At 41.9% G+C, this 25,362-nt stretch overlaps 1 protein-coding gene across 1 annotated transcript; it reads left to right on the top strand.

The window, feature by feature from the left end:
- Nucleotides 1–5,903: 5,903 nt before the first annotated feature.
- LOC129675906 (ret finger protein-like 4A) lies at nucleotides 5,904–25,160 on the top strand. Its single transcript, XM_055606046.1, has 2 exons — nucleotides 5,904–6,189; nucleotides 24,589–25,160. The coding sequence occupies exons 1-2, from the start codon at nucleotides 5,904–5,906 to the stop codon at nucleotides 25,158–25,160; spliced, it is 858 nt and encodes a 285-aa protein (XP_055462021.1).
- The last annotated feature ends 202 nt before the right edge of the window (nucleotides 25,161–25,362 follow it).

The following is a 25,362-nucleotide window of genomic DNA, read 5'->3' as shown; positions in this document are numbered from 1 at the left end:
GATAGATAGATAGATAGATAGATAGATAGATAGATAGATAGATAGATAGATAGGCAGGCAGGCAAATAAGGGCTTTTCTTCTCACTTCCCACTTTATATTATTGTATATTTTGCCTGTGTATGTGTCTGCATATCATGTATGTATCTATTAAGCACAGAGATCAGAAGAGGGCATCAGATCCCTTGGAACTGGAGTTACAGTGGTTATAAACAGCCATGTGGATGCTGAAATCAAAACCATGTTCTCTGCAGAAGTGACCAGTGCTCTTAACCACTGATCCACCTAGCTGTCTCTCACTTCCCTAGATAAGCAATTTTAAGGTATACCTTTCTGATAATTCACAAATGATGTCTAAAAGGAGTTTGCCTCAACAAGGTCCCTTAGGGTCTGTGTTTGGTCATATTTTCCCATGTGGATTCACTGTAGTATGATCATATTTAACCCCTCACTCTCTCTTGTCTCACTGTCCCTTTTTACTGGTTCCTCCATTCCCTCAAATAACTTCCTACATCATTTTTTAAAAATAACAAAAGAAAATAGGTAAGTGTCTCACTATGTAGCCCTGGCTGGCCTGGACTCATTGTGTAGACTAGGCTGCCTTGAACTCACAAGAAATTGCTTGCCTCTGTCTCCCAAATGCCAAGAAGGTGGGAAGCCCCGGAGATCTGACTTTCTCTACCTTACCAGCACTGAGATGACAACCATACGCCAGCACACACAGCTTTCTCGGGTGTGGTTGAGAGGCTGAAGGCATGTCTTTGTGGCATGCACCTTTACTGACTGAGCTATTTCCTCCAACCCTAAATTAAAATGTGCAAATGAAAGACCAGAAGGAGGAGGAGGAACAACTGGGATATGCTTGTGCTCCCTGAAGAGCTTGGCCATGGCAACTGGTAGGAAGCGGCGAGTGATAGGTTTAGGGGGAGGAGTCCTATGATTTTTACCTGTGTTTTACTGAGAGCCTTTCAGCTTTAACATGCAATGAGCCTGTAGCTCTGGTTACAGACCATTCCTACTGCAAGGCAAAGGACACAAAAAATGTAAAAGGAACATGTTTGATAAATTAAGTGAAGAAAGATTCATGTCCACAGGCTGAGGATGTAGCCCGGTTGATAGAGTGCTTTCCTAGTATAATCCCCCAGTTCTAGCCCCAACACCACATAAAGCTACATGTGGGAGCCAGGGGCTGGTGACACAAGCCTTTAATCCCAGCACTGGAGATGCAGAGCTAGACAGATCTCTATGAGTTTGAGGCCAGCTTGGACTACAAGTCAAGTTCCAGGACAGCCAAGACAAAACAGAGAGACTTTATATCAAACAAACAAACAAAAAACCCTCCATGTGGAGACTGGAGAAATGCTCATCAGTTAAGAGCACTGAGTGACGGTGGCATGTACCTCTGATCCCAGCACTCAAGAGGCAGAGAGGCAGATATCTGACGCCAGCCTGGTCTACAGAGTGAGCTCCTGAGCAGCCAAAGCTGTCTTGGGAAAAAAAAAAAAGAGCACTGACTGAATTTTCAGACCTACTTTCCATTCCCAGCACCCACAGGGAAGTTCACACAGTCTCTAACTCCATTCCCAGGAGATCTGAAGCCCTCTCGGGCTTCCTCAGGCACTGTGTTCACATGGTGCATAGACATTCATGCAGGCAAAACACCCATACACACAAACTAAAAACAAAAATAATCTCAAGATAACTTTTTCTAACTTCATACCAGTAATTCCAGCACTCTGAAGGTACAGGCAGGAGAGAGATTCAAAGTCAATCTCAGCTGTGTATCAGTTTGAGTCAAGTCTAAATATATGAGACCCTGTCTCAAAGTAATGGGAGGGAGGAGAAGCAACTCAGAGGTTCTAGCTAAAGTGGACAAAGGGTTCAGATTCATCAGGACCTCCACTCTCCTTCATATTGACCCTGAGGAAAACACTAGCCCACAGCAGAGCTCAGCAATTTAAGAAATCCTAAACTAGACCCAGGCAAGTCTGCTACCACGGAAGAAATATCTCCATGGGCAGAAATATCTCCTCTGCAATTTCCTGCCATCAAAGCTAATACGAATACTAAGCAGCCTATACTGTACCCTACAATAGTGCATGGTTGGCTCCCTCAGCAAGCTGAGGCAAAGGACAACCTGAGCTCAGAAATTCAAGATCAGCCCAAACAACATATGGAAGCCCCCTTTCTCAAAAAAAAAAAAAAAAAAAGAGTATCTAGGAGGTCCAACAAGTTGCACCTTTTGCTGATTTCAAACCTCCAGAGATGATCTTGTATTAGGAATCACATCCCAGGCCCAGGCTGAGTCTGCTCCCAGAGATGAAAAATCTCCATGGGCGGCCCCTGTACCTTCCTCCCATCAAAGCCTAATAGCAAGCAGGGTGCAATAGTGAATGGTGGTCCCACCCACGTACGTGTTTTGTTCTTATTACCTAGTTCTGGGGACAGCTAGGATGCAATTACTCTGTGTAGGTTGAAGCTGTCAGCTTTCATTCAACTCTTAGGACTTCATTTATCTTGTGCAAATAAGTCAGCCTGACATTGAATGGGCTCATCCCAGCTGTCCATCTGCTCAGCCTATCTTAAGAAACCCATGTATCTGAAAGGGGTATAAATTGTTCTGTCTTTAACTCCAAGAAACCTCTGCAGAAGGGGAGCCCCATGAGAAGGGTTGTCTGTGCCTTCTCCCTGATCTCTGGGTCTTCCCACTCACACATCAGGCCCATTTGCCAGCTATGCTTGGAGTTCCCAAAAACAAGGTTCAGCTCAGTAGCTCCAGGCTACACCTGTAACAGTGTGCAGAGGCGGGATCAACACAGCCTTACCCCTCCACACTAAGAGTTGAGGGGAAAGAAATCACCTGGACAAAAACGATTTTGTTCCCATTTACTATGGGACACAGCTGCCTTGGGTTAAGGAGTCAGCCTCCAAGACTCGAAATGACCTTGAACACGCTCTCCTGCCCCCACTGCAGATGCCCATCCACACCTGGAGTTGAGCTCGGCTATGCTAAAATTCAAAGATCCCAAAATCTCCTCATAAGGATGAAAAAAAAAAACTTTATGACTCATAAAACTTTGGGAGATGATCACGTCTTTTGGTTATTATAAATGATGCAAAAGGGGATTTAGATAACAGATGTATAGAACAAGCTTTAGAAGGGCGCTCATGCTCTCTTCAGACACCTTACTCTGTCCTATCTATGCCTCCATATCTAGCTATCAAAAAACTCACTAACCTTTGTCATTTTGGTTTGTTGGTTTGTTGGTTTGTTAGTTTGTTGGTTTATTTGGCTAGCTGACTGGTTGCTAAGTTGTTGGTTTTGTTTTCTGAAGGAGGGTCTCATGTAGCCCAGAATGACCTCAAACTCCTTGCAAAGCCAAGGATAACCTTGAACTCCTGATCCTCTAGCCTTCACCTCCCAAGTGCTGGGATTTTGGACATACACCACCACACCTGTTCCTGGTAGAACCCTTTCTTTTGGCTTTGACTGTGGTTTAACAACACAGGAATTATGGAGTAAAATACACATTTGAGATCAGCTTTGCCTCACCTAGAGATTGAATCCTGGGGCTTAAAAAAGTCCCAATCCACTAATCCTTGTTGCTTTCTCTCATGAACAAGATTTTTACAAACTGTGCTTCAGGCAGGCATTGGTGGCAAATACCTGAAATCCCAATACTGTGGAGGCTGATGCAGAAAGATGTTGAGTTGGGAGCCAGCCTGGGCTGTACAGCCAAGACTGCCATCAAACATGACAACCTGAGTTTCATCTCAGGACTTACGTGGCAGAAAGAGAGGACCACGTACCAAAAGTTGTCCTCCAACCTTCATATCCATACAGTGGCACACATGCACTCACATTAAATAAGTAAATGAAAAGAAAGTAAAATCATTTAAATTAGCTGTGATTGTATTTAGGTGCTCAGCACACACCAGCAAGCGATTGTTGTGGAGATGATTAAATAAACAACTGAATGTAATCTAAGCCTCTTCTGCCTCTCTTTCTAGTTCCCTTCATACAGCAGGCATTTATTCTCATCCTCAAATTCCAATTACCTGACAGTCATCTAAAACTGAGAGAACATTTTTAAGGAAAAAAAATTTATTTAATTACATAAAAAAATGTCACTTAAGCCAAGTTTTAAACCTAAATCTGATTGGATTAAGAAGAGACACGTGGAGAGTGAGACAGGAAGTGGCATCACCAACAAATAGCCTGTGGAGGTGGGAGCCATTCTAGAATTCAGCTGTGGGCTAGAAGAAAGACGAGCCGAGGAGAGGTGAGGACAATTAGGCAATTTCTTCCTCACTTATCAGCTCTCAGTCAGGGGCAGAGAAAGACTTTTTACCCTGCAAGTGTTGTCTGAGGCTAGCTCATACCAGGTAGTGTGTGCACATAGGGACAAAAGGGCCCCTACTCAAGCAGCACACAGTGGAACAGAGATTATCAACACCCAACCTAACGAAGTGATGGTCTTCATTCTCTTGAGTCCAACCCATACTCGACTGACCTATATGAGGTGGGAGATCTATCATTCCTATTGGCTCATTCAATATTTAAGTGGGACAAGGGAGTTAGAAAGTTCCTGGGTCAAGGTCAGCAATAGAAATAGAACATGACCCACATATGTAATGACAAAATTTGGGAAAGTAAAATGAAATAATTTATCGATTTATTTCAATATCAAAAATTCAGGAGCTGGAAGGATGGCTGCTTGTACAGAGAAACCATATTTCATTCCCAGCACCCACTCCAGCCTCAGGGGATCTGACTCTTCTGGCCTCCCTGGGCACCAACACTCATATGCACAGACCCACATTTAGACAAATATAACTATACAAAACTAAAAATAATTTTAAAAATCTAAATATGTATAATACAACATGCAATTAGTTAAACAATGTTAATGAAGTAGTTTGTGTTCTTTTTCTCATCTTTTTCAAATTGTATGTGTATTTTATACTCAGAGCACGTTGCCATTCAGAGAAGCCCCGCTGGGCCCGGGAGATGGTTCAGTGGGTTCAGGAGCTTACCACCAAGCCTCACGACCTGAGTTCATTCCCCAGGCCCGACATTGCAAAGGGAGAAAGCTGACTCTACAAGTTGTCATTTGACCTTCACACATGCACCATGGCACTGCTAATACCTCCCCACTCATATACACACAAATATTAAATTATAAAATAAGGACGATACACCCCTTTTCAGGTACTCCACGGCTATGTGTAGGCTGGTGACTCCCACACTGGACAATCCAGATAAAGACCCTTTCACACCCTGGACTGAAAGCTTAGTGAGGAATCTAGTCTCTTTCCAGCTAGCAATTTGTTTAATTCTTTATTAATTACATTTTATTCACTTTGTGTCCCTCTGTGATTTTCTTCCTCCTCCCATTCCAACCCCTTCCTTCCTCCATCCTCTGCATGCATGCCCCTCCCCAAGTCCACTGATGGGGGAGGTCTTCTTTTCCTTCCTTCTGATCCTAGTCTATTAGGTCTCATCAGGAGTGGCTGCATTGTCTTCTTCTGTGGCCTGGTAAGGCTGCTTCCCCCTCAAGGGGAGGTAATTAAAGATCACCCAATCAGTTCATGTCAGAGACAGTCCCTGTTCCTATTACAATGGAACCCACTTGGATACTGAACTGCCATGGGCTACATCTGTGCAGGGGTCTTAGGTTATCTCCATGCGTGGTCCTTGTCCAGCTAGCATTTTAATTATCAAAGTTCAAGGTTATAAGTCAGTTAAGTCTGCTTTTGTGTTTGTTTTTATAACCTCTTACTAATGACTATGATGCATCCCTGTGCATGCAAAGATGACAATCTCCCAGGATCTAACAGTCGTTCCACTCAGGAAAATCTCAGAATCGTGTATGTTTTTCCCCTAAGGTGCTGACCATTGGCGATGGCTCATTTCTTTAAAGAAAACAGTACCTGTGATTCCTGCTACCGTTATCTGGAAAGCCCTGTGTACTTGAACTGTGGATACATCTGCTGCCTCCGATGCACTGCCTCACTAGAGAAAAGTCCTGAGGGGGATGGAATACTGTGCCCCAACTGTGATGTTGTCACTCTGAAGGAAGACATCGTGCCTTGTGAACTGTTAGAGTCCATGGTTACCAAGATCAAAACATTAGAGCCGGTGATGAATCAGATTCTAAAAATGAACCCAAGGATGAAGCTATTTCAAGGTAAGGAGTCTACAAACATCTCTAAACCCATAAGGTGCCCTAGAGAAATCACTTTTCAGGGTCTCTCCGTTAAAATTTGAACATTAGCTAAAGTCAAGAACCTAAAATTTCTTTCTTTCTGAAACACATGAGCTCTCTTTTCTCTGAGTATAAATTAGGACTATCTGGAAAAATGGTCTGCCTCTGCCTCCCAAGTGCTGAGACTAAATATCAGGCTCCATCATACACCACCCTTCTAGAGATTTTCTTAGGTTTGTTCTATGTGTGTAAGTGCTTGCCTGCATGCATACCCGGATGTGCATGGGGGCCAGAAGAGGGGATTGGATCCTCTGAAGCTGGAGTTACAGGTGGTCGTGACCTGCCATGTGAGTGCTCAAAACTAAATGAGTCCTCTGTAAGAGCAGCAAGTGCTCATTACCACTGAGCCATCTCTCCAGCCCTCCTCCTGAAAACGTTTAAGGACAGACAATGTTTAGGTCATGCCCTAGTACTTCACTGTCCAGCATGGAGGCTGCTGGCAGCTATTGAACAGTTAAACTGTAGCCTGTATGATAATAATAATGTGCATAATCATAAGAAAATATACTGTCACAGGACTAATTGTTCGCACTGCTTGTTGATTCTCTTAGTTGCATTTATTTTGTGTGGGGGTGCACACACGCTGTAGCGTGTGCTTTGGAGGTGAGAGGACGACTTGAAGAGTCAGTTCTCTCCCTCCACCATGAGGGCCTTAGGCTCGCACTCAGATCCTGAGCCGGCAGAGCAAGCTTTTACTCGCTAAGCCATGTTGCCAGCCCTCACATTTCTTTTGATGTACTTATGAGAAAATCTAAAACATGTGTCCACACTGAATTTATTTTGAAAACACTAGCCCAGGAGGTAGCTTTTTTAAATTTGATAATGTATCAATTACCTGACAATCCGGTTTGAGGCAGATTTTCATTCTGGGCCACTAGGTTTTCCTTAGCTGGTCAGCCCAGGTGGTGCTGATGGTGCTGACTCACAGTTCACATGTCGATTAGCAAAAGCCTGCACCTGTGAATATGACCCCTGCCTGACAGAGACTCGGCGCTGAAGTGCTCAAAAGTCCCCAGATGATTACAATGTAGACAGCAGATGCAACCATTGAGATGGATTAAATTTCAACTACTCGGGGCCCCCACGTAGAGTGGTGAAAGTCCTCTAATGATTGGTCAAGTAGACCCGTCTGGTTCCATACAGACTCAGGACCTAATGACCACAGCATGTGCTTTCTACCACAGAAAACAATGTCTGGTTCCACACCACAGGTTCCACAGGTGTTAGCTCTGCGTTATTACTGTACTCAGTTCTACATCGTGCTGAAATATTTTATTCACTCGTGTATTTGAGTGTGTATATGCACACGTGTGCATATCCACACACGCATAAGCTCTCTCTCTCTCTCTCTTTCTCTCTCTCTCTCTCGTGTAGAGATCAGAGGACTCAAGAGAATGACTTTGTTTGGCATCCAAACATACACTTCTTCCATCTTTATGTGTGTATGTATGTTCTGAGAATGGAACCCGGGTCACCCAGCTTTTAGGGCAAGAGCTTTCCCAACTGAGCCATCTCATCATCTCCTATATCACATTTGTTCTGCATTGTTGTTATGAAGTCTTAGAGAAAGACGTTCAGTGAAAATGGATTATCATAGCCCAGTGGTATGTATAATGAGCTGAGGTCAAGAAGTCAGTCTAGACTTACTGGATCCCTGAACCCTAGGCTCATTGGAATGTACACAGTCCTTTCTTATTCTCTTTGTTCCTAGTGGCTGAAGAAGTACGAATGCAGTGGGTGTGCTTTTGTGCAGAACCCCATCTAAAATATCAGCTGTTGGGGGAAAAAAGAACTTACTTCCAGTTATTTGCTTTGTTTTGGTTTGTTGTTGAGACAGGTCTTACACTGTAGACCTAACTGCCCTGGAACTCATATAGATCCACCTGCTTTTGCCTCTGAGTGCTAGAATTGAAGACATGTGCCACCATACCCAGCCCCAACTGTTCTAGTTCATTGCAAACTTACATTTAAGGTGCTGAAATGCATCCCAGAATGTTGTCTTCAATAACTCCTTCTCCAATGAGTAAACAGTATAGATTTTCCCCACTGAGCCACGTAATTAAAAACCTCTCGTAGAAACAATCTGTTACTATGATAAAACACTGAGAAAAAGCAACTTAGGGAAGGAAAAGGTTTATTTGGCTTATACTTCCAGGTCAGAGTCTATCATTGAGGGAAGTCAAGGCAGGAACTAAAGGAGTTTAAGCAGGAGTCATGGAGGAACACTGCTTGCTGGCTGGGGTGATCTTTCTCATGCTTCGCCCTCTCCCTTGTATAGCCAAGGACCACCCGCCCACAGATGCTGGAAGCCCTTCTTTACCAATTAACAATTAAGAGACCCCTATCCCCACAGACAAGCCTACTAGCTAACCTGATCTGGAGAATCCCTCAATTGAGACTCATTTTTCAGGTAATTCTAGGCCATGTCAAGTTGTCGGTTAATGCAAACTGGGACAAGAGCCAAGTGAAACAACAGGGTTTCAGTCAAAGTCTGAGGTTTATATTGGCTCCAATCTCACTTCATTGGGATAAGCAGTTCTAGTAAGTTCTGGAATTTAAGGGTTTCTTGGAAAGCCACTGAGTCATTCCTTTCCAGGGGTATCTGACCTTCTGAAACCATGCCTGAGGGGACACACTCATTATTTAAACCGTGGCTGGCGCCATGCAGTTTATGGTCTGAACTGTTGTCAGGAAACCAACAAATACACCAAGTGCATGTCTTTAATCCCAGCATTTGGGAGGCAGACCTGTATGTTCAAGGCTAGCCAGGTCTATATAGTAAGCTCCAAGTCAGCATCCACCATGCACATTCATGACCTTGGAAATTCCTTCCTGTATCTTGACTTTTCCAAATTTCATCTGCCCCTACTCGGGACTCAAAGCAGTAACTGTGTGCTTGTATTAATGTTCGTGTGGAGGCCAGAGGACAGCCTTGAGAGTTATTCCTCAGCTGCCATGAACCTTTCTTTTTCTTTTTTGTTTTTGTTTGTTCATATTTTTGTTTGTTGTTTGGGTGGTTGGTTGGTAGGGTTTTGGTGGGCTAGGCTAAGCTAACAGGCTAGCAAGCTCAAAGTTCTACCTGTATAACCTAGCTAGTACTTGGATTAGAAGTGTGCACCCAACCACCACACCTGATATTTTTATATGAGTTCTGGGTCTTGGATTCAAGTTCTCAAGGCCAATACTTTATCAGCTGACCTATCTCCCCAGGCATCTTTTTTTCTATAACTCTAAGAAAGTAAAACAAAATCCATGTCTAGAATGCAATTACCAGAGCAGGTGAGGCAGCTCAGCAGAGAGAAGGTCTTGTACAAAGAGTGACAACCTGAGTTTAATTTACCTAGGACCCACATGGTGGAGAGAACCAAGTCCTTCAAGTTGTCCTCTGACCCCTACACACATAATTGTGTGTGCACACACATACAAAAATAATACAAAACAATTTTTTTTTGCTTTTTTTCCTAAGACAGGGTTTCTCTGTGTAGTACTGGCTGTCCTGGAACCCACTGTATAGACCACGTTGGCCTGTAACTCCGAGATCTGTCTGCATCTGCCTCCTGAGTGCTGGGATCAAAGGCATGTGCCACTACACCAGGCTGTAAAACAATTTTTTATTAGTTTCTTTTCTTATAATTTTAATTTTTATTAATTACACTTTATTTAATTTGTATCCCCCATAAACCCCTCCCTCCCCTCCTAGTACCACTCTCCCTCCCCCTTCTCCACCCAGGCTCCTCCCCAAGCCCACTGATAGGGGAGGTCTTTCTCTCCTTCCTTCTGATCCTAGTCTATCAGGTCTCATCAGGACTGGCTGCATTGTCTTGCTCTGTGGCCTGGTAAGGCTGTTCCCCTCTCAGGGGAAGGTGATCAAAGAGCAGGCCAATCAGTTCGTGTCAGAGAGAGTCCCTGTTCCCATTACTAGGGAACCCACTTGGACACTGAGCTGTCATGGGCTACGTCTATGCAGGGGTGCAAGGAAATCATGAAATTTGTGGGCAAATAGTGGGAACTGGAAAATATCATCCTGAGTGAGGTGTCCTAGAAGGAGAAAGACACATAGGGTATATGCTCACCCATAAGTGGGTATTAGACATATAATGTAGGATAAACCTACTAAAATCTGTACACCTAAAGAAACTAATGAAGACAGAGGACTCTGGCTAAAATGTTCAATCCCCATTCAGAAAGGCAAAGAGGATGGATATCAGAAGGAGAAAACAGGGAATAGGACAAGAGCCTGCCACAGAGGGCCTCTGAAAGGCTCTACCCTGCAGGGTATCAAAACAGATGCTGAGACTTATGGCCAACCTTTGGGCAGAGTGCAGGGAATCTTATGAAAGAAGTGGGAAATAGTAAGACCTGGAGAGGACAGGAGCTCCACAAGGAGAGCAACAAAACCAAAAAATCTGGGCACAAGTGTTTTCTGAGACTAATACTCCAACCAAAGATCATTGATGTAAAACAATTTTTTAAAAGAATCCAATTACCTACTCAACAGGATTAAACACATGACTTCAAAGAAAAGTATTAAGCATTATAATTGAGTATTAAATATTGTAAGGTAATAAGTATTGTCTCATCTACCTTCACATTACATATTACTAAATATTATATAAGTCAAATACTCAAAAGCATAGAAATATCCTACTATGGTTTAGAGAAACATTTTGTGGCAACTACTTTCGTTCTACATGTAAAACATTACCTAACTAGGAAGGTCTTAAAATTTTCCACAAAATGTGATTTTTAAAGGGAGTAGAATTAAATAAAAGTGAGGTATAAGAATCTCAAGAGTGCCTAGTTTTTAATTGCTGAGTAGTATTCCAGTGTGTAAATGTACCACAATTTCTGTATCCATTCCTCAACTGAGGGACATCTAGGTTCTTTCCAGGTTCTGGCTATTACGAATAAAGCTGCTACAAACATGACTGAACAAATGTCCTTGTTGTGTACTTGAGCATATTTGGATATATGCCTAGGAGTGGTATTTCTGGATCTTAAAGAAGCACTATTCCTAATTGTCTGAGAAAGCACCAAGCTGATTTCCAAAGTAGTTGTACCAGTTTACATTCCCACCAGCAATGGAGGAGGTTTCCCGTTCTCCACATCCTCTCCAGCATGTGTTGTCACTTGAGTTTTTTATTTTAGCCATTCTGATGGGTGTAAGATAAAATCTCGGGGTCGTTTTGATTTGCATCTCCCTGATAGCTACGGACATTGAATATCTCTCTGCCATTCTTTATTCCTCTACAGAGAATTCTCTATTTAACTCTGTACCCCATTTTTTAATTGGATTACTTGATTTGTTGCTTTTTAACTTCTTGAGTTCTTTATATATTCTGGATGTTACCCTCTGTCCGATATAGAGTTGGTGAAGATCCTTTCCCAGTCTGTAGGCTGTTGTTTTGTTCTGATGACAGTGTCCTTTGCTTTACAGAAGCTTTTCAGTTTCATGAGGTCCCATTTATTTATTGTTGATCTTAGAGCAGGAAGTTGTTCAGGAAGTTGTCTCCTGTGCCAATGAGTTCTAGGCTCTTCCCCACTTTCTCGTCTAACTGATTTACTGTATCTGTTTTTATGTTGAGGTCTTTGATCCACTTAGACTAGACTTTAGTTTTGTGCAGGGTGGTAAATAGAGATGTTTCCATTTTTCTGCATGTAGACATCCAGTTAGACCAGCACCATTTCTTTAAGATGCTGTCTATTTTTTTTTTCATTGTATGGTTTTGGCTTTTTTGTCAAAAATCAAATCTGTAGGTGTGTGGATTTATTTCTGGGTCTTCTACTCTGTTCCAATGATCCACCATTCTATTACTATGCCAATACCATGCAGTTTTTATTACTATTGCTCTGTAGTACAGCTTGAGATCAAGGATGGAGATACCTCCAGATGATCTGTTGTTGTACAGGACTGTTTCAGAAATTCTTTTTGTTTTGTTTTTGTTTTGTTTTGTTTTTCCATATGAAGTGGAGAATTGTTCTTTCAAGGTCCGTAAAGAATTATGTTGGTATTTTGATAGGAATTGCACTGAATATGTAGATTGCTTTTGGCAAGATGACCATTTTCACTATGTTAATCCTACCGATCCATGAGCATGGGAGATCTTTCCATCTTCTGATATCTACAATTTCAGAGACAAAGAAATTGTGAAGTTTTTTGTGAAAACTTTGTGAAGTTTTTTTCAAACAGGTCTTTCACTTGCTTGGTTAGAATCACACCAAGGTACTTTATGTTATTAGTGGCTATTACAAAGGGTGTTGTTTCCCTAATTTCCTTCTCAGCCCTTTTGTCTTTGGTATACAGGAGGGGTTCTGATTTTTTTCTTTGAGTTAATTTTGTATCCAGCCACTTTGCTGAAGGTGTTTATCAGCTGAAGGAGTTTTCTGGTAGAATTTTTGGGGTCATTCATGTATACTATCATATCATCTGCAAATAGTGATACTTTGAATACTTTCTTTCCGATTTCTATCCCCTTGATCTCCTTTCGTTGTCTCATTGCTCTGGCTAGGACTTCCAGTACTGTGTTGAAGAGATATGGAGCGAGTGAGCAGCCCAGCCTTGTCTCTGATTTCAGTGGGATTGCTTTAAGTTTCTCTCTGGTTAGTTTGATGTTAGCTATAGGCTTGCTGTATATTGTCTTTGCCATGTTTAGGTATGTGCCTTGTATCCTTGATCCCTCCAAGACTTTAAACATGAATGGGTGTTGTGTCCCGACCCGCAGGGCTTCAACAAGGTTCCTAAGGGGGAGATTGGAAGGAATGGGGGAAAGAGACGAGAAGCGCAAGAAATGAAAGCCAAGTCTGTTTGTCTGATCAAAGCCTCCTTTATTAGAAATTTTTACCCAACCTATATAGGGAGAAGGCAGGAAAGGGGGAAGGTTAATTTACTGCTGCAGGAGATAGGAAGAGTGCTTTCATGGGATAAATATTGTACCTGCAAGATACCATAAGGATGTTCTCTTAAGATATCTTATGGATGCTCTAACAAATGGATGTCCTCACAATCTATCACCCATGATTTAGGGTCTTAGATAACTCTTTCACTAAATAGCTTTAGGTCTCCACTAAATGACCTTTGTTCTCTGCTTGGCTTTGGCTTCAGTAACTACCTCTGTCTCCACTAGATAGCTTTGACTTTGGCTTCCATAGATAGCTTTGTCTCCCAGAAGTGTTGGATTTTGTCAAATGCTTTTTCAGCATCTAAGGAAATGATCATGTGGTTTTTCTCCTTCAGTTTGTTTATATGTTAGATTACATTGATGGATTTCTGTATTGTATGCCTGGATGAAGCCTACTTGGTCATGGTGGATGATATCTCTTTTTTGCATTTTTTATTTAACTTTTATTAATTACACTTTATTCATTTTGTATCACACCATAAGCCCCTCTCTCCTCCCCTCCCGGTCCCACCTTCCCCCCACCTTTCTGCATGCATGCCCCTCCCCATGTCCACTGATTGGGGAGGTCCTCCTCTCCTTTCTGATCTTAGTCTATCAGTTCTCATCAGAAGTGGCTGCATTGTCAGGGTTCTAGGTTATCTCCATGAATAGTCCTTGGTTGGAGTATGAGTCTCTGGGAAGTTCCCCGTGTTCAATTTATCTTGTTCTGTTGCTCTCCTTGTGGAGTTCCTGTCCTCTCCAGCTCTCACTATTTCCCACTTCTTACATAAAATTCGATTCACTCTGCCCGTCAGTTGGCCATCAGGCTCAGCATCTTCTTTCACAGTCTGCATGGCAGAGGCTTTCAGAGGCCCTCTGTGGCAGGTTCTGAGGTTGTTTCATGTTTTCTTCTTCTGGCTTTCAGAAGCCCTCTGTAGCATATACCTAGGTTGTTTCCTATTTTCTTTTTCTTCTGATGTTCATCCCCTTTGCCTTTCAGGATGGGGATTGAGCATTTTTAGTTAGGGTACTCTCTTTTGCTTAGATGTACAGATTTTAGTGGGTTTATTCTATGTTGTATGTTTATATGAGTGAGTATATACCATGCGTGTCTTTTTGCTTCTGGGACAACTCACTCAGGATGATCCTTTCCAGGTCCCACCATTTACCTGCAAATTTCATGATTTCCTTATTTTTCATTGCTGAGTAATATTCCATTGTGTAGATGTACCACAGTTTCTGCATCCATTCTACAGTTGAGGGGCATCTGGGATGTTTCCAGCTTCTGGCTATTACAAATAAAGCTGCTACAAACATGGTTGAGCAAATGTCCTTTTTGTGTACTTGAGCCTCTTTTGTGTATATGCCTAGGAGTGGTATGGCTGGATCTTGAGGAAGCGCTCTTCCTAGTTGTCTGAGAAAGCGCCAGATAGACTTCCAGAGTGATTGTACAAGTTTACACTCCCACCAGCAGTGGAGAAGGGTTCCCCTTTCTCCACAACCTCTCCAGCATGTGTTGTCCCTTGAGATTTTCATCTTGGCCATTCTGATGGGTGTAAGGTGAAATCTCAGGGTTGTTTTGATTTGCATTTCCCTAATGGCTAATGAGGTTGAGCATTTCTTTAAGTGCTTCTCTGCCATTCCATATTCCTCTACAGAGAATTCTCTGTTTAGCTCTGTTCCCCATTTTTTAAGTGGATTATTTGGTTTGCTGCTTTTCAGCTTCTTTAGTTCTTTATATATACTGGATATGAGTCCTCTGTCAGATAAAGGGTTGGTGATGATTCTTTCCGAATCTGTAGGCAGTCGCTTTGTTTTGATGACGGTGTCCTTTGCTTTACAAAACCTTTTCAGTTTCATGAGGTCCCATTTATTGATTGTTGCTCTTAGAGCCTGTGCTGTTGGTGTTCTGTTCAGGAAGTTTTCTCTTGTACCAATGAGTTCTAGGGTATTCCCCACTTTTTTTTCCTAGCCGATTTAATGTGTCTGGTTTTATATTGAGGTCTTTGATCCACTTGGACTTTAGTTTTGTGCAGGGTGATAAGTATGTATCTATTTTCATTTTTCTACATGTAGACATCCAGTTGGACCAGCACCATTTGTTGAAGATGCTATCTTTTATTCCTTGTATGGTTTTGGCATCTTTGTCAAAAATCAGGTGTCCATAAGTGTGTGGGTTTATTTCTGTGTCTTCTGTTCGGTTCCATTGATCTACCATTCTGTTTCTATGCCAATACCATGCAGTTTTTATAACTGTTGCTCTATAGTACAGCTTGAGATAAGGGATGGAGATATCTCGAGAAGATCTTTTATTGTAGAGGATTGTTTTAGCAATTCTCGGTTTCTTGTTATTCCATACGAAGTTGAGAATTTTTCTTTCCAGGTCTGTAAAGAATTGTGTTGGCAATTTGATGGGAATTGCATTAAATCTGTAGATTGCTTTTGGTAAGATGGCCATTTTTACTATGTTAATCCTGCCAAGCCATGAGCATGGGAGATCTTTCCATCTTCTGATATCTTCTTCTAATTCTTTCTTCAGAGACTTGAAATTTTTTTCATACAAGTCTTTGACTTGCTTGGTTAGGGTTACACCAAGGTACTTTATGTCATTTGTGGCTATTGTGAAGGGTGTTGTATTTCTAATTTTTTTCTCAGCCCTTTTGTCTTTTGTATACAGGAGTGCTAATGATTTTTTAGAGTTAATTTTGTATCCGGCCACTTTGCTGAAGGTGTTTATCAGCTGTAGGAGTTCCCTGGTAGAGTTTTTGGGGTCACTCATGTATACTAGCATATCATCTGCAAATAGTGATAATTTGACTTCTTTCTTTCCCATCTGTATCCCCTTGATCTCCTTCAACTGTCTTATTGCTCTAGCAAGGACTTCCAGCACTATGTTGAAGAGATATGGAGAGAGTGGGCAGCCTTGTCTTGTCCCTGATTTCAGTGGGATTGCTTTAAGTTTCTCTCCGTTCAGTTTGATGTTGGCTATAGGCTTGCTGTATATCGCCTTTACTATTTTAGATATGTGCCTTGTATCCCTGATCTCTCCAATACTTTAAACATGAATGGATGTTGGATTTTGTCAAATGCTTTTTCAGCATCTAGGGAGATTATCATGTGGTTTTTTTCTTTCAGTTTGTTAATATGGTGGATCACATTGATGGATTTCCATATATTGAACCACCCCTGCATACCTGGGATGAAGCCTACTTGGTCATAGTGGATAATATCTTTGATGTGTTCTTGTATTCGGTTTGCAAGTATTTTGTTGAGTATTTTTGCATCGATGTTCATAAGGGAGATTGGCCTGAAATTCTCTTTCTTTGTTGAGTCTTTGTGAGGTTTAGGTACCAAGGTCACTGTGGCTTCATAGAATGAGTTTGGTAATGTTCCTTCTGTTTCTATTTTGTGGAATAGTTTGAAAAGAATTGGAGTTAGCTCTTCTTTGAAGGTCTGGTAGAATTCTGCGCTGAAGCCATCTGGTCCTGGGCTTTTTTTGGATGGGAGAATTTGATGACAGCTTCTATTTCTTTGGGGGATATAGGACTATTTAATTGATTTACCTGGTCCTGATTCAGCTTTGGTAAGTCAAGTCGATCAAGAAAATCATCCATTTCATTTAGATTTTCAAATTTTGTGGCATATAGACTTTTGAAGAAAGTCCTAATGATTGTTTGGATTTCCTCAGTGTCTGTAGTTATGTCCCCCTTTTCATTTCTGATTTTGTTGATTTGGGTGCTGTCTCTCTGCCTTTTAGTTAGCTTGGCTAAGGGTTTGTCGATCTTGTTGATTTTCTCAAAGAAACAGCTCTTGGTTTCATTGATTCTTTGAATTGTTTTATTTGTTTCTAATTGATTGATTTCAGCCCTGAGTTTGATTATTTCCAGCCGTCTACTCCTTTTTGGTGTGTCTGCTTCTTCTTTTTCTAGGGTTTTTAAGTGGGCCATTAAGTTGCATGAATGAGCTGTCTCGAATTTCTTCTTGAAGGCACTTAGTGCTATGAACTTTCCTTTTAGCACTGCTTTCATTATGTCCCACAAGTGTGGGTATGTTGTGTCTTCATTTTCATTGAGTTCTAGGAAGACTTTAATTTCTTTCTTTATTTCTTCCCTAACCCAGCTGTCATTCAGTAGCAAGTTGTTCAGTTTCCATGTGTGTGTAGGCTTTTTGCTATTTCTGTTGCTGTTGAAATCCAACTTTTTCCATGGTGATCAGACAAGATACAAGGGATTATTTCAATCTTTTTGCATCTGTTGAGGCTTGCTTTGTGACCAACTATATGGTCTATTTTGGAGAGGTTCCATGAGGTGCTGAGAAGAAGGTAAATTCTTTTGTGTTTGGGTGTAAGGTTCTGTAAATGCCTGTTAGGTCCATTTGATTCATGACCTCTGTCAGAGATATTGTTTCATTGTTTAATTTCTGTTTTGTTGACCTGTCCTTTGTTGAGAGTGTGGTGTTGAAGTCTCCCACTATCAATGTGTGGGGATCTATATGTGGTTTAAGTTTTATCAATGTTTCTTTTACAAATGTGGGTGCTCTTGTATTTGGGGCATAGATGTTCAGGATTGTGATGTCTTCCTGATGGAATTTTCCCTTGATGAGTATGAAGTGTCCTTTCCTATCTCTTTTTATTAATTTTGGTTGAAAGTCTATTTTATCAGATATTAGAATGGCTACTCCTGCTTGTTTCTTGGGTCCGTTTGCTTGGAAAGTCATCTTCCAACCTTTTACCCTCAGGTAATGTCTATCTTTGTGCCTTAGGTGTGTTTCTTGTATGCAACAGATTTCTGGGTTTTGTTTATGTATCCATTCTGTTGATCTGTGTCTTTTTATTGGAGAGTTGAGTCCATTGATGTTGAGAGAGATTAATGGCCAGTGGCTGTTAGATCCTTTGATATTGATGTTGGCTGTGTTCATAAGGTTGTGTGCTTGGTTGCCTTTTTTTTTTTTTTTTACTGTAGTAAGGTTAGTTATTTCCTGTGTTTTCTTGACAGAAGCTAATTTTCTTGGGTTGTATTTTCCCTTCTAGTGTCTTCTGTAATGCTGGATTTGTATGTAGGTATCGTTGAAATTTGTTTTTGTCATTGAATATCTTGTTTTCTCTGTCTATGAGGACTGAGAGTTTTGCAGGGTATAGTAGCCTGGGTTGACATCTGTGTTCTCTTAGGTTCTGCATGATATCTGTCCAGGCCCTTCTGGCTTTCATAGTCTCTATTGAAAAGTCAGGTGTGATTCTAATGGGTTTGCCATTATATGTTACTTGGCCTTTTTCCCTTGCAGCTTTTAGTATTTTTTCTTTGTTCTGTATACTTACTGTTTTGGTTATTATGTGGCGGGAGGATTTTCTTTTCTGGTCAAATTTGTTGTGTGTTCTGTAGGCCTCATGTATCCTTATTGGCTTCTCCTTTAACTTGGGGAAATTTTCTTCAATGATTTTGTTGAAAATATTTTCTGTGCCTTGGAGAAGGCATTCTTCTTTTTCCTCCATACCTATTATTCTTAGGTTTTGTCTTTTCATATTGTCTTGGATTTCTTGGATGGTCTGTGTCAGGAATCTTTTGGATTTAACATTTTCTTTGACAGATACATCAATTTCTTCCATTGTATCTTCTACACCTGAGATTCTTTCTTCCATCTCTTGTAGTCTGTTAGTTATGCTTACCTCTGTAGTTCCTGTTTTCTTCCCTAAATTCTTCCTCTCCATTATTTCCTCCATTTGTGTTTTCTTTAATTTTTCCAGTTCTATCTTCAGGTCTTGATTTGTTTTGTTTACTTCCTTCACCTGTCTGATTGTATTTTCCTCTTTTTCTTTTAGTTCCTTCAACTCTGTTTCTTTTACTTCTTTCAGTGATTTAATTATTTCTTCTCTGAAGGCCGCAAACTGTTTGGCTGCATCTTCCTGTATTTCTTCACGGATGGCCATAATCTGCTTGTCTTTAACTTCCTCCATTTCTTTACGGATAGCCATGATCTGTTTTTTTTAACTTCCTCTAATTCTTTACATATTTTATTTGTTTCCTCTATTATCCTCTTCATCAGCATAGATGTAAGGTCATCTTCTTGATTTTTTATTGTGCTGCGTTGTCCAGGGCTGTTCGCTCCTGGATGGCTGGGTTCTGGTGATGCCATATTGCTCTGTCTTTTGTTGGTTGAGTTTTTACGCTGACCTCTACCCATTGGGCTGAGTTAGGTGTTGGCTGTTAGTTTCTGTGCTTCCTGGAGTCCTGAGGTAGGGAGAATCCCCTTGGCCAGAAGATGATTTTTCCTGAAGGAGTCCTCCTCTGCTTTTTGGTTATGGTCACTGTATGGCCAGTGTTTCTCAGGAATTGCCACTGCTCACCTCAGGTGTTTAGCCCTGAGTAGTAGCTGTGGTCTTTGTTAGGTGGGGGGGGGCTCTCCTCTTACCCATAGAAGTTCTCAAGACAGCTGCCCCACTGCTGGGTTTCTCGTTATAAATTTAGTGAGCTGCTGCTGTTGTTACAGTTTTCCAGGTACAGTCCTCTTGAAGAACCTGCTGATTCTCTAGCTGTGGGGTTTTCTCCCAACAGAGAAACTCAGTCTGTTATCCTGGGGCACACAGTTCTGTCCGGGAAAGTGAGAGGAGTGCCAGCAATCTCTGGGCTGAGTGCTCTGCTCTGGACCTAGAGAATGTGCACCTCGGTTGAGTTGGCACCTGGGGGCGCTGCTCTGGGCTGGAGGCTGGGTGCCTCAGCCTGGACTGGAAGCTGTGTGTCCCTGTCTGGGATGTCGGCTGCAGGCACTGCTCTGGTCCAGATGCTGTGGGTGCAGCCCTCTTGTAGGACCAAGGATTCCCACAGTTTTGACAGTCTAGCTAGGGATAACTGGTTGATCCTTGGCACAGTATCTGAGGGCTGCTGTAATGGCTCTCTGGCTTTTGTAAGTCTGAGGATGATGCAGCTGTGTGCCCCAGTGCCCTAGGGGTACTCAATAATGTCAGCTGAGCACAGCGCTCCTGCCTGCAGTAGAAGGCTAGAGTCTAGAGTCTGCGTGAATCCAGAAAGTCTTTTGGTGATGGGTGTCCTGAGCATTAGACCTGATGATCCCCTCCCACTGGGGGTTTCCTCCTGCCAGAGACACCCAGTCTTTGCTTTGGAGACTGCCATTCTGTCTGAGATGGCGGCAAGTAGAACCCACAGGCACAGGCACCCGCCCCTTGCTCTGCCTTTCTGGCCATTGGGAGCCTGGACATCTGCCTAAACTGGGTAATTTTCCTGAAACCTTTTCGGGGTGGTGGTATCAGCTGAGTGCTCTGAGATCAAACCAGCCGTTTCCCTCTCTGTGGGTTTGCACCCAACGGTGAAACTGAGTCTCTGGTGCCCTGGTGCCCACAGTTCTATCTGAGGCAGCGAATCAGGTGTGCAGGTCGGGCTCTGTGCAGGCACCTGGGTCCCCAGCTCTGGCTCCGGGCTGGCTCCTGGGGCGCCCGCAGAACCTGAGTCTTTCCCAGGGGATGTCTGGGTGACCTAAGATTGGTCCCAATCATTTCTTGCTCCGTGGAGTTATCTCTCGACTGAAAAATCCAGTCTGTGATGTTGTGGGCCCACAGTTCAGTCTGGGACAGTGACCAGATCACGCTGGCATGTAGCTTTGGGTTGGCGACCAAGCGCCTGGTGGAACCAGGATCTCTTCCTCGGTTTAGCAGGGTGAGTTAAAGCTGATTTAATCCCCCACCGTGGGGTATCCTCTCACCTGTGAAACACAATCACTTGTGTTTTATGGCCGCGAGTTCTGCTTGCTGGTCACTGTGCTAATCCTGCTGTGCTGCTCCTCAGAATGAGAGTCCTCCCGGCGCTGCCATCTTGCCCCACTCAGATGATATCTTTTATGTGTTCTTGGAATTGGTTTACCAGTATTTTATTGAGTATTTTTGCATCAATGTTCCTAAGATTGATAGGTCTGAAGTTCTCTTTTTTTGTTGGGTCTTTGTATGGTTTAGATATCAAGATGACTGTGGCTTTGTAGAATGAGTTTGGTAATGGGCTTTTTTTGGAAGGGAGACAAAAAAAAAGTGTGTGTGTGTGTGTGTGTGTGTGTGTGTGTGTGTGTGTGTGTGTGTAGATAGATGATAGATAGATAGATAAATAGATAGATAGATAGATAGATAGATAGATAGATAGATGATAGATAGATGATGATGATAGATAGATAGATAGATAGATGATAGATAGATAGATAGATAGATAGATAGATAGATAGATAGATAGATGACTATCAATCTATTTACCTGATCTTGATTTATTTTTGGTAAATGGAATCTGTCAAGAAAATTGTCCATTTCATTTTGATTTTCAAATTTTGGGGCATATAGGCTTTTGTAGTAAGATCTAATGGTTGTTTGGATTTCTTCAGTGTCTATTGTTATGTCACCCTTTTCATTTCTGATTTTGTTGATTTGGATAATTTCTCTCTTCCTTTTAGTTAGTTTGGCTAAGGGTTTGTCTATCTTGTTGATTTTCTCAAAGAATCAGCTCTTGGTTTTATTGATTCTTTGAATTGTTTTGTTTCTAATTTATTGATTTCAGCCCTGAGTTTGATTATTTCCAGTCATCTACTCCTCTTGGGTGTGTCTGCTTCTTTTTTTTCTAGGGCTTTCAGGTGAGCTGTTAATTTGCTTGTATGAGAAGTTTCCAATTTCTTCTTGAAGACACTTAATGCTATGAATTCTCCTCTTCGCACTGCTTTCATTGTGGGTATGTTATGCCTTCATTTTCATTGAATTCTAGTAAGTCTTTAATTTCTTTCTTTATTTCTTCCCTGACACAGCTGTCATTGAGTAGTGAGTTGTTCAGTTTCCATGTGTGTGTAGACTTTTTATTATTTGTTGTTGTTGAGGACCAGCTTTAGTCAATGGTGGTCAGAGAGGATACAAGGGATTATTTTAATCTTCTTGTATCTGCTGAGGCTTCTTTGTGACTAACTATATGGTCTATTTTATAGAAAAAGTTCCATGAGGTGCTGAGAAGAAAATATACTCTTTTGAATTTGGGTAAAAAGTTCTGCAGAGGTCTATTAGAAATTTGCAGGCAAATGGTGGGATCTAGAAAAGATCATCCTGAGTGAAGTATCCCAGAAGCAGAAAGACACACATGGTATATATACTCAGTTATAAATGGATACTAGACACATAATATAGGATAAACATACTAAAATATGTACACCTAAGGAAGCTAAACAAGAAGGAGAATCCTGGGTAAGATGATCAATCCTCACTTAGAAAGACAAATGGGGTGGACATTGGAAAAAGGAGAAAACAGGACAGGAGCCTACCACTGAGGGCCTCTGAAAGACTCTACCCAGCAGTGTATCAAAGCAGATGCTGAGACTCATAACCAACTTTGGGCAGAGTGCAGGGAATCTTATGAAAGAAGGGAGAGATAGTAAGACCTAGAGAGGAAAGGAGCTCCACAAGGAGAGCCACAGAACCAAAATATCTGAGCACAGGGTTCTTTTCTAAGACTAATACTCCAACCAAGGACCAAGGTCCATTCATGGATATAACCTAGAACCCCTGCTCAGATGTAGCCCATGGCAGCTCAATATCCAAGTGGGTACCCAATAAGGGGAACAGGGACTGTCTCTGACATGAACTCAGTAGCTGGCTCTTTGACCACCTCTACCCCTGAGGGAAGAGCAGCCTTTGCCAGGCCACAGAGGAGGACATTACAGCCAGTCCTGATGAGACCTGATAAGCTAGGTTCAGATGGAAGGGAAGGAGGACCTCCCCTATTAGTGGACTTGGAAAGGGGCTGGGATACAAATCAAATAAAATGTAATTAATGTAAAAATAAAAATTTAATTAAAAAAAAGGAACCTCAAGAGTAAGCAGAAAAGATAGTCTTTACTGGTTTCTTTTTATTTTTAATTACACTTTATTTACTTTGTATTCCCCCTTTAGTTCCCTCCCTCTTCCCCTCCTAATCCCTCCCTTCCTCCCTCTTCTCCACACACACCCCTCCCCAAGTCCACTGATAAGGGAGGGTTTCTTTTTATTCCTTCTGATTCTAGTCTGTTAGGTCTCATCAGGAGTGGCTGCATTGTCTTCCTCTGTGGCCTGGTAAGGCTGCTCCCCCTCAGGGAAAGGTGATCAAAGAGCAGGCCAATCAGTTTATGTCAGAAACAGTCCTTGTTCCCATTACTATGGAACCACTTGGACACTGAACTGCCATTGGCTACATCTGTGCAGGGGTTCTAGGTTATCGCCATGCATGATACTTGGTTGGAGTATGAGTCTCAGGAAAGACCCCTGTGCTCAAATTTTTTGGTTCTGTTGCTCTCCTTGTGGAGCTCCTGTCCTCTCCAAGTCTTATATTTCCTACTTCTTTCATAAGATTCCCTGCATTCTGCCCAAAGTTTGCCCATAAGTCTCAACATCTACTTTGATAGTCTTCAGGGCAGAACCTTTCAGAGGCCCTCTGTGGGAGGCTCCTAACTTGTTTCCTGTTTTCTTCTTCTGGTGGTCCATCCTCTTTGCTTTTCATGATGGGGATTGAGCATTTTAGCCAGAGTCCTCCCTCTTGATTAGTTTCTTTAGGTGTGCAGATTTTAGTAGGTTTATACTATATTATATGTCTATGTGAGTGAGTATATACCGTGTGTGTCTTTCTGCTTCTGGGACAGCTCACTCAGGATGATCCTTTCCAGAGCCCACCATTTACCTGCAAATTTCATGTTTTCCTTTTTTTTCATTGCTGAGTAATATTCCATTGTGTAGATGTACCATTCTTCAGTTGAGGGGCGTCTGGGCTGTTTCGAGCTTTTGGCTATTACAAATAAAGCTGCTATAAACATGGTTGAGCAAATGTCCTTGTTGTGTACTTGAGTGTCTTCTGGATATATGCCTAGAAGTGGTATAGCTGGATCTTGAGGAAGCGCTATTCCTAGTAGTCTGAGAAAGCTCCAGATTGATTTCCAGAGTGGTTGTACAAGTTTACATTTCCACCAGCAGTGGAGGAGGGTTCCACTTTCTCCACAGCCTCTCCAGCATGTGTTGTCACTTGAGTTTTTGATCTTGGCCATTCTGATGGGTGTAAGGTGAAATCTTAGGGTCATTTTGATTTGCATTTCCCTGATGGCTAATGATGTTGAACATTTCTTTAAGTGTTTCTCTGCCATTTGATATTCCTCTATCGAGAATTCTCTGTTTAGTTCTGTTCCCCATTTTTTAATTGGATTACTTGATTTGTTTCTTTTCAGCTTGTTTAGTTCTTTATATATACTGGATATTAGTCCTCTGTCAGATAAAGGGTTGGTGAAGATTCTTTCCCAATCTGTAGGCAGTCGTTTTGTTTTGATGATGGTGTCCTTTGCTTTACAGAATCTTTTCAGTTTCATGAGGTCCCATTTATTGATTGTTGCTCTTAGAGCCTGTGTTGTTGGTGTTCTGTTCTTATGTCTGCTGAACTACTGGATTTTCTCTACACAGTGAACATGACCTTGGATGTAGACACAGCCCACAAACAACTCATTATCTCTGATGACTTGAGGAATGTCTACTTTGGGTCTAAGAAGCAGGACCGAAAAAAAAGTTCGAAGAGATTCCGCATCTCCACCTGCGTCCTAGGCTCCACATGGTTTACTTCAGGACGCCATTACTGGGAGGTAGTGGTGGGAACCAGCAAGGAATGGGATATAGGCATTTGCAAAGAGTCCGTTAATAGAAAAGACCCGATTAAACTGTCAGATGAAGAAGGCTTCTGGACTGTGGGTGTGAGAGATAGAGAGGTCTATGCTGCCAGCACTGAGCCCTTGACTTTACTCACGGTGAACTCTCGGTTGCACAGAGTGGGAATTTTTCTCGACCTACTAATGAAGAGCGTTTCCTTTTGGGACCTTAGCGATGGCTCCCATATCTATACATTCTTGAATATTTCTGACACAGGTCCATTTCGACCATTCTTTGCTCCAGCAAATTCATACCCAGATGATCAAGAAGAAACCCTTAGTATCTGTCCTGTGATGAATCCAGGCATTTTCAGGTGTCCAGTTAACCATTAACAAGGAAAAAATCCTTGATCATGAAAGCTTCTATGGGAAATTGCTGTGTACTCATAACCATGGCTAAGAGTTTTTGGGTTTGGTACACATAGGGTACAAAAACATTACAGAAATCTATGGGGGGCATGAAGAATACTAATTAGTTGGGGAAATTTATAATTTTAATATAGTTGTTTTATATAGTTGTTTTCTTTGGAATTTA

This window comes from Psammomys obesus, unplaced genomic scaffold (genome assembly GCF_907164565.1).
Source record: "Psammomys obesus unplaced genomic scaffold, mPsaObe1.curated_primary_1811, whole genome shotgun sequence".
NCBI lineage: Eukaryota > Metazoa > Chordata > Mammalia > Rodentia > Muridae > Psammomys > Psammomys obesus.
This window is presented reverse-complemented; position numbering and strand designations above follow the sequence as displayed.

Coding starts and splice junctions, on each gene's coding strand:
- LOC129675906 (XM_055606046.1), top strand. CDS start 5,904: ATGGCTCATTTCTTTAAAGAAAACAGTACCTGTGATTCCTGCTACCGT. Junction 6,190..24,588: donor AAGGATGAAGCTATTTCAAG/GTAAGGAGTCTA, acceptor TTCTCTACACAG/TGAACATGACCTTGGATGTA.